Here is a 9,870-nt window from a genome sequence, read left to right as displayed (position 1 = left end):
AACCGGACCAGATCGGAACAGACTGGACCGGACCGGGTCAGATGGGATTAGAAGAATCGGGTAGTAACCGGACGTGATCGAACGGAATCGGGCACAACAGAACTGAACCAGACGGAAAGGATAGGATGTGATGTCAGACGGGGCCGGATGGAACCAGATGGAACTAGATGAGACTGTGCGGTACGCGATGGAGCTGGACGACACCTGATGGGATCAGATTGGGCCGTACGAGACCTGGGATCGGGTGGGGCTGCACGGACTCCGACGGGATCAGACAAAAGCTGACGCAGTGAGATGGGATAGGACGGCGAAAGATGTTACCAAACGGGGCGAGACGGGACAGAACAGGACCTAACAGCACCAGAAAGGAACCGGGCGGGTTCACACATGGTCCGTCAGGTCCCTTTTGGTCTTGTTAAGTCCCACATGGTCCCATTTGCCCTCGTCTGGTTTCATCTGATAACGTCCAGCATTATTTGGTCCCACTCGGTCCCGTCTGGTTTTGTCTGGTTCCATTCGGGCTCGTTCAGTCATGTACAGCCCTTTAGAACCTCATCCAGTCCAGTCCAGTTCCATCCGGTTCCGTCCAGTCCCCTCCAGTTTCGCCTGGTCCCATTCCCATCGCGTCAGGTCCTGTGCGGCACCGTCCAGTCCTGTGTTACCTCATTCGGTTCGGATCGGTCTCTTCCGTTCTTTCCCAGTCCCGTCCGCGCTCATCACGCTCTACCTGGCGCTGTCCGGTCCCACGCAGTCCCGTTCCATGCCATCCGGTTTCCGTCGGACAGAATCGCACAGATTCCGTCCGGATTCCGTCGGTCAAGTCCAGTGGCATCCGATATCGTCTAACCTCTGCCGGTTTTGTTCGGTCACTTCCGGACCTATCTGGTCCCATCCGGTCCGTCCAGTTCGTACGGTGCCGTCCGTAAAAGCACATGAAGCGAGATCAACCTACAAGGTCATGACTAAGGTCAAAGAACAGGGTAGCCTCTCACTGCCGCGCAAGGGGACCGATCTATACAACTGTATCGTCATTTGAAAGTCACGTGTCCATCACGGTCTGGGATCCCCAAAACACGTAAATGAGGTACAGTACTTAAGTTCACATACGAAGTAAAGGGCGTTTTCAGTTGCCAGACCCAAAGCAATTGGTCTTGAGGGGTGGCATTTTGATAGTTCAGGTACCAATGGATGTTAAGCTTTCTCATGAGACCTAATTTGTTTAGATCAATCCCACAGAGCGGTAGTGCGGCACTACCCCATCCCCTGAACTTGGAAGCAGCCTTGAATGTTGACCTTGATTCACGCGTTTGCGAGAGTCCTGGTTGGATGAACGGCCGGTTTTGAGAGAACGCCTTATTTATTAGCCTCAGTTCCTTGCAGTGGCAGTATGGCGCCACCCCGTCCTTTGACCTTCAGATTATGTGTTTTGAGGTCTCGCCAGAAACATTTGACCATGAAGGGTGGCGTTTTGATTGGCCAGACCGGAATACGCTCTCGCCTTTCAATGACTCCGTATTTGCACAGATCGGTTCCGTACGGCGGCGGTGCGGCGCTATCCCGTCCTTTATCTTTGAATGTGACCCTGAAAATTGAACTTTATTTGCATGTGCTTGGAAGCCCGTGCTGGAATGGACGACTCGCTTTCAAATGACACCTGAATTGAATAGATCGGTCCAATACAGCGGCAGTGCGGCGGTGCCCCGTCTGTCGACCTGCGATATGACCCTGAAAATTACAATAGGAAGGTGCTCTTTGCTATCGCAAGTCAGAATGTGTTCCTGGATTCCATATGGAGCGGTTTTTTCAGTAACTCTTATGCAATGTTGCTTGTGCTTTCATGTAGCGCTGTTACCGGCTGACTTGGTTTCCGGACCTCTGGAAGTCAAGCCGGAGACGGAGTTAAACGGATCGCGTTCTCCTAATAAGTGGGTGTCGTCTGACCGAAGTCCACGTGAATGTCGTTTGGCCTACGGACGGATTTAATGCGGAGTTGGAACTCGACGCTGAATTCAAATACGGATAGGTTGTTAACTCAGCAGGCGCGCTTGGGGCCTCTCGAATGCCCGGGGGCGAGGCCGGGCTCTTGATGGTATCTGAGATGATGTGCTGCCTGAGCTTCTGGACGTAGTCATACGAGAAAAGACAAAACTATAAAAGCCCCAACAATTTCAAACCACCGTCACAGAGTGCGCATTCCTTTCAGCGAGTAGGTTAGGGTATGTGCACGCACTGGCGTAAAAAGTAAGCTAACGGTCGTACACACTGACATGCTCCGCCTAGATATATGCGGCCGTATTGTTGCGCTAGGGCATGGACTAGCGTTCAGAGTGTCCGTCGGTGTTCACTTCGCTGCGCGTTTGCAACTTCGATGTGATAGTGACAGACACAAATGTACAGATACAAATGTAGCGACGTCCTGCTCATCCTCGCTTCTGACAAAACATAGGAGACGGATGATCAGCTGCAGTGAACGGGAGACACCAGGCTTACACTGCAAGTTTGTTTCTCAGGATGCGCGCTCGTAGTTCGCCATTGTGAACTCGTTGAACTTGATACTCGCGCAGGATTTGACTGTTGTTTGTTCGTTTTACAAGCGGTGGCAACAAACGCGGGTTTCTGTACGTGGTAAATTATCAAAACTTTATTCGATGACTAGTTATGTACATGTCATTTCATACAAACTGCGACAGGAGTGGGTCCTGGTCACATGTTCCGAGATAGCGGGGCCCGGTGGATGTACAGGGGAGTCTGCCCGGGGCAGCGGGCAGCGCGGGGAGCCGAGTGCGCCAGCAGACGGGTGTCGGACCGGAGCGACCGAGCCGTGTGAGTCGGGGCAGCGCCGCCGGCGGAGGCCGCCACTCGCTCCCCCGCCTCCCGTGCTCGGCGGCCGGCGTCGGTCTTCTGCTGGTCGACCGCCGCCTATCAGCCGGCGCCACTCAAACACTGGGCTGGTATCTTACAATATATCCAGGGACGGATAGAAACGCAGAACATATGACGGCGTAAAAAGAATGCCAGCGCACTTTGCATCGCATTAGTAAAAGGAGACGGGCAGCCTGCCAGCAGAGTGGCGTGAGTAGGCCCAAGCAAGCAGGGCCGGGCCCGGGCATACGCCGGGCGCCAAAAGTATGACGCAACTGCCTCTCGAGACTACCAGTACACAGCACCGGTCCAGGTCATAGGTAACACGCCGGTACCATGGACATATCTGCGCGCAAACTGAGGCAGTCTTCATGCGTCAACTACGGTAATAATATAGGTTCAAAGGCAACTTTCCAACACGGCGTTTCATACGTGAAGCGGGTGTCATAAATCATTTCGCAAGCGTTAACGAGCATGTCTTAACGGATATCGTGGAATACGTTCAAACAATGCTGGCAAACGAACAGGTTCAGCTAGATACGGTGCCCATGTAAACGAGGAACACATGGAGAAAATGAATAACGATAACAGTGTAATATCATCTACAAATCACAGTAAGTTTGATCCTTATCGCCACGAGATACAATGGAACAAATAGATAATTGTTGACAATGTGCATGCACAGCGGAAGGGTTCAAGCCTGCGGGGCATGGGACGGGTGAAAGCGGCTTTGTCAGACATGTAAAGCCATGTTCATAGTGTCGCTCAGCGTTCACTCCGTAACGACAATGTAAGCCGTGCAGACATCTAGTAGCCTTATGGATTCATTTCGAGAGGCGGCACGCCACGCGGGAGCGAGGTGCCCCGCCGCCGGCGGGGGAAGGGGCGCCGGTCGAGGCCCGCGCCGGCTGCCGAGAGCGCCAGCTGCGCGGGGGGCCGGCCGGCCGCGTCGGCGGCGGCTCCTCTGGGGAAGCGGCGAGCCGCCGCCGGCGCGCCGCCGCCTGGCAGGGTCCGGGGGCCTCGAACGTTATTGCTTCACACAGTGGGAGGTGCTGGGCGCCGGCCCGCCGGTGGGTCGGTAGGCGACAGGTGAGCCCCGCCTCAGCCAGAGGCGCGACGGCCAGCGCGTCGGGGGCGAGCGGCCAGATGCAGGGGATGAGAACAGGGAGAAATCCGCACCGCGCAGCTGAATATCTAGTTGAAGCGGACCTCGCACGACAAACTGGGACTGTTCAAAGGTTAGATACACGTACACGAGCGCGCGCTCCCGTGGCGCGGGTCGTGGGACACCCGAGGGGTGCAGGGGCGGGGGCGCCGCGGCCCCGCCGGCTCCGGCTGCCACCCCTTGCCTGCCCACTCCGACTGTGAGTAAGGGCGTGTGAGTGAGTGTGTCGGTGGGTGGTGGGTGTCCGGTGGGGTGAGATGGATAGATAGATAGATAGATAGAGAGCTCAGATAAAACATACAATCTCAGAGCGTATCGTTTTCCGCCGACTTACTTACGTAACTAGGACCGTTAGCGAGAAAAAGCCACACGCGTGCACTTGCTCCCATTCACTCGCGAGGTGCCGCGGCGGCCGCCGGACCGCCGCCCTCTCTAATACTGGCAGGCTGGCGTGGCGGGGCGGGGGGCCGCGCTGCCGGCTCGGGGAAGCGGCGGCGGCAGCTCGGCCCGGCCGGGGAAGGCCACGCCACGCCCTCAAGGCATGAAGGTGAAAACAGAAACAAGGAGCGTCGGCGCCCGACGCGGCTGGGGCGCCGGCGCAGGCTACCGCGCGCGGCGGCCGGCGCCGCGCCCGGCGAGCGTGGGTCAGGACGAGGACGATCGGGGCGGCACGCGCGGCTCGCAGGCCGCCGGCCGGCCAGTCGCACACGACAGGGCGCACAAAAGACCGAACAGCACTGAAACGGAACCAACCGATCTTGCACCGCACGTTTTCCCAACAATCGTAAGCTTGAGCTTCTATAAATACTCGCTTATATGCGCGCGCGCGGAAAGCCTGACGACCACCGCTGAATCAATATAAAAATACGGCGTTATATATTATATATTGGGTGCGCAGCTACGTAAGCCTGTGTGAGGTGAGTCAGTTCGCGGCGTCGCGGCACGTTCGTCGGGTCAGACATCCGTCGACCGCGACGTGACGCTTGGCGAGCGCGAGTGCAGCACCACCTTGTGGCCGTTCTTGGAAACGTCCACCAGCACGGCCGTCTGCTGGTGCTGCGACGGTTCGGCGCGGCCACGGTGCTTGCGCCACGCCTTCTGGATCAGCGAGGCGCAGAACTCCTCGCGCTTGCGCCAGAGCGTGGACGAGATAGGCTTGTAGCCGGGACGGTCCGTCTGCGCCGTCACCTCGCCCAGCTCGGCCGTCTCCGTCACCGGGTTGCCCTTGCGGGCGAAGAAGTCTTTGGTGAGTGCGTCCAGGATGTCGACGCAGTAGACCTTGTCGCCCTGGCAGATCGGGATGTCCATGGTGATGATTTTGTACTTGTTGGGCTTGTGGATCTGAAGCGGCGGCTCGAGCGCGTCCAGGAAGTCGGAGAGCTGGTCGTAGGCGATGTACTGAGTGCCCTTGGGGTCGAACCGCTGCCAGATCTCGTAGTACATGTCGTAGTCGTCGCCCGTCAGGCCCTCCTGCACATCCTCGTTGGCCTGCGAGTAGTTCTCGAGGATCACAGCAATGTACATGTTTATCACGATAAGGAAGGATATCACGAGATAGGCTAGCAGGTAGGCGATGCCAATCGAAGCCTGGCCGCAGTTGCCCGGGTCGCCCGTCTCCGGATTGGGCCCATTGCAGTCTTTTTCGTTTATGATGCCAGTGAGCACGCTGGCCCAGCCGGCCGATGTCATCATCTGGAACAACAGGATGAAGGACTTGCCGAACGTCTGGAAGTTGAATGTGTCGTCCAAGCCGCCCATGGGGACCTTGACGTTCATGAAGAAGCTCATGCCGAAGATGGCGAAGATGAAGATCACCAGAAAGAGTAGCAGGATGATGTTGAAAAGTGCCGGCGCGGACATGGCGAAGGCGAAGAGTAACGTTCGGATGCCCTTAGCGCTTTTGATGAGTCGCAGAACGCGGGTGACTTTGGCCACGCGCACTACTCGCAGTAGCGTTGGTGACACGTTGAACATCTGTGTGAAGATGTCTTTCAGCACAAGCCCTGAAAAGGACACGCATTTTAAGGAATACGTAGTCAACCGGTGACCGAAAACACATAAATATATATATATATATATATATATATATATATATATATATATACATATGTCGTCGCTCACAGACAACTGTACCCTTCTTCCTACAAGCGGCCTCTCAGAGCACCCTTACGCTCTTTCCGAAATAGCTTCCGAACAGCTTTCAGCACAGTGCTGAAAAAGTTGCTAAGTTTGTGTCCTTTTGACGCATATTGTGGGGAGTATAAGCTTTTGACCCTGACAGGTCGTGACGTAAAACTGTTTTGTTTAGGTCATGTCGGTGTCATTTTCCTCACAATGGACAAATGATGTTTATCTCATGCAAAAATGCACTTCAAAGATGTTTTCCTGGCTATTTCCTCATCTTCATTAACGTGAAAGGCATTAATATTCCTCTGGTGACTTTTAAATAGCCAGGTAATCCAAAGTAAAGCTAGTTCAAACTTTAACCTTTTTGGCTAGAGCTGACCCTTCAAAGGTCATTCCATTTCACATTTTCAAATCACATTTGGGAGACGTTGCAAACGCTGTTTCCCCCATAGATGTGGCCTGTGTAGTCATTGATACAGCAACACGGCCCACAGCAACAAAAGCCTTCATCCTTTGACCTGAAATGATTTATCCTAGATCGCATGAGTCGATATCCACTAGTACTTCACGCGATGAGTTTTCCAAGATCTCTTAAACGCCGTCTTTGACATCGTTCCAGCATGCTAATTTATAGAAAGAAGAAGAAGAGGTTTATGAAGTGCTAATCTAAAAACACGACCCCATTCGACCTTCCGAAGGTCACATTCATCATTGTTAGGTCACACCTATCTGATGAAGTTTGACAAGAGCTGTCACATGCCATTTTCTCCGTGGCTCTAACTTGCTTAATGCTCGGGAACTTATGGGGAGGTCCCTGACGCTCCGCTTATACGGTGAGGGGCAGAAAATATTTGGTAAGGCGAGAGCTAAAGAAAAGACGCCGCGCCAGCTTCATAGCACTTGGCAGCGGATGGCAATCTCGTCAGGCGAAGCGAAGTTATTATGCACGAATGAGTATCGCGTTCCACGGACCTGTTTTTCAACAGTTCATTCTTTGTTGCAAAGCTGCTTTGCACGAGGTATAGATAGAAGATAGCCGCGGAACAGCCCAGCCGCTGCAGTCTAGGCAATAGCATGGAGAAGGGCACCAGTTACCCTGCTCCGCCTTTAAACTGACACTGTACGGATGAAAAACAGCATGTCTGGGCGGCGAGTTGATTTGCTGACAAGATTCGCGTGACTTCGGTTACGCACCATTATGTGAGCATTTAGGTGTCTACGCGCACTCGATCGTCAACCAAAATGTACTAGGTTCCAGCACTCATAGAAGAGAGAAGAAGAGTAGGTCGAAACACTTTGCCCATGCTTTTACCCAGGATGGAGAGTGTGACGACGATGAAGTCGAATAGATTCCATGGTTCCTTGAAGTAATGCCAGCGGAAGGCGAAGATCTTGAGGACGCACTCAGCCGTAAATATGACGATGAACACCAGGTTGACGTTCTCCAGGATCAGCGTACGCTCCTTCGACATGCCGTATTCGTCCAGCATCATCGTCACCATGTTCAGGCAGATGAAGGCCATGATGGCCATGTCGAACTTGCGGTTGGAGCAGATGTCGTACGCGATGGCTTGCAGTTTGAACTGGGGAGATCCGGGCGTGGGTCAGTCGTGAACCCGCTTGCTATCACAGCAAGAGCGCCCGCTGCTCATGCAGCGGGCGCTCTTGTGCACGTGCACGCCTTGTACCGGGCGGTGGGACATCCTGGCATTCCACCCCAGAGAAATTAACCCAAGAATTCACTCTCATGGTCGGGGAATCGGACGTAAAAATAAACTGGCATTGTTACGCAAGCAATGTACTCGAGCTTTGCCTAAGGTTTTAGGCGACGTCCCTTGAAACGGCAGTCCTTACACTGAGGATTATGATCATCAGCTGTGTCCAATGGCGTGCACATAAATATGCACAGAGACTTAAGCAGGCGGTCGGGAAGAGAACACTGTGGACATATGGTGCCCACCCACGCACGATCAAACCCGGCACGTCACAGTGTTGTTCCCTGGCATTATTCTATCAACGTTCAGCAGCAAGACGCGTGGCGGCGTACGCGCACCTCGCTGTTTTCGTGGCAAAAAAATGAACTTTATTTTTATCGTGCCTGGTATTGTCGCGTTTGGAGTAACCGTTTGTGACTGTTAGCATTTTAGTGCCGTTTAAGCGACCCCAAACACACGCGGCGAGTCAGTCGAAGTGCCAGCTCGTCGCCACGCGCTGCGCCGCTGCGTAGTCAAGGAAGAACGCCCACCGGCAGGCGAGCGAGACAAGCATGCTGTCCCAAAAGCTGAGCACCCGGCGAGCACAACCGTGACGACCTACGGTATCGGGAGCAACGAAAGTTTGCACACTACAGGGTATACGCAGCGATTCATGGCCAACGAATGCATTCGGTTGTCAAAATGTGACGGTGAAAAATCGAGCGACGCGACCTTACTGTCCGCGAAACTCAAGACAGGACTAAATCACGGTTTTGAACGGATGGCAAAGCATTCGTTGGACATCACACATACCACCGCGGTCTGGGTGCACATCAATAAATCAGAAGAAAAGGGGATCCACTGTCGGGAGGACAAGGGGATGCCCGAAGAGTCCAGGCGGTGCGTCCCGCCCGTCGTGCCGTCTTGTGGTGCCCAGGAGTGCTTTAGGACCGGGCGGCCGCGTGTCTTGACCCCAGACAACCCTCCTGGCGCTAGGGCGTGTGCTGGCCCGGCGGAGTCAGGCCGCCAGCTGACTGCGGTGTCGCAGACGTGGACCCCGGAATCCTGGGCAGGGCGGGGGCGCGGGGGGAGCATCGGTCCAGGGCGCAACCTGGTGACCAGTTCGGGACGCCACATGGTGACCGGTGGAGCGACCACCTGCTAAGTGCTAACCCGTGGAGACCAACACCATTTGACAAGTGGGGAGCACCGCCACCTGCTGACCAGGAGGCAACACCACCTAGTTATCAGTGGTGGGTGCTAAAGCGGCTTTGTATCCAGTCTCACAGCAACGTAAAGCACCCCACTGTGCCGGTTCATGGCCTGGTTTTGCCCCCAGGGGGTCATCTTACCCCAGCCCCCTCCCCTCCCTGCAGCGGCGGGCATGGGGTCATCGGCGGCACCGCGACGGTCGGTGTCGACGGGACGCTGTTGGACGGACGCCCCAGCAGGCGATGCCAAACTAACCGAGCTACCATGCAGTCGGGCCGCCGGTCTCCGGCGCGGCCTCAGTGACGGCGAGCCACCGACGGTGACGATCAGAGGTAAAACAACTACGGTATAGCTAGTAACTGGTGCGGCCGACACCAGGCGCCGCCACTGTGCTCCCCGGGGTGGAATGGGGCGGAGGGACTCCTAGGGGGCGCGGTCGGATCAGGAGCCGGCAGAGATCGGGAGACGCTCAACAGACCAAATTTAGACGCAGTTCGTGGCAATGGCGGGTTAATATTGCCCTTTGATCGCTAAGGGAGCATAAGGCAGCGATTGGCTGTCAACCGCTTTGGCGGTTGTCAGGTGTAGACTCGAACATGAGCTGCGAGCTAAAGCTTTGTAATTTCGAACCTCCGTTTTTGGGTGCTGTAAAAATCGCATTACTCCACGTACAAGATATAGAATGAAGTAGACTCCTAGCACATAAAGATGGGAACAGCTTCAGGAAACAGTGTCTAAAGGAGACACAAAGTAAGAGAGCAGTTAATGAGAGATAATGTAGTTAATTTGAGTAAGCAACGAGAGTAGCAG

At 54.8% G+C, this 9,870-nt stretch overlaps 1 protein-coding gene across 2 annotated transcripts in view; it reads right to left on the bottom strand.

Moving 5' to 3' along the window:
- Positions 1-4,663: 4,663 nt before the first annotated feature.
- para (sodium voltage-gated channel paralytic) overlaps positions 4,664-9,870 on the bottom strand; it is an 89,245-nt gene continuing 84,038 nt past the window's right edge. The window contains exons 33-34 of one of the 2 annotated variants that reach the window (XM_037225627.1): positions 7,467-7,737; positions 4,664-6,030 (exon numbers count right to left, since the gene is read on the bottom strand). In XM_037225627.1, coding sequence (XP_037081522.1) covers positions 4,982-6,030; positions 7,467-7,737 — 1,320 coding nt within the window. In that variant the 3' untranslated portion in view covers positions 4,664-4,981. The remainder of the gene's footprint in view (positions 6,031-7,466; positions 7,738-9,870) is intronic. The other variant, XM_037225628.1, reaches the window with a different exon arrangement.

This window comes from Pollicipes pollicipes, unplaced genomic scaffold (genome assembly GCF_011947565.3).
Source record: "Pollicipes pollicipes isolate AB1234 unplaced genomic scaffold, Ppol_2.1 Scaffold_5724;HRSCAF=6776_pilon_pilon_pilon, whole genome shotgun sequence".
NCBI lineage: Eukaryota > Metazoa > Arthropoda > Thecostraca > Pollicipedomorpha > Pollicipedidae > Pollicipes > Pollicipes pollicipes.
Note: the sequence above shows the minus strand (reverse complement) of the source record. Positions and strands in the feature narration are given on the sequence as shown.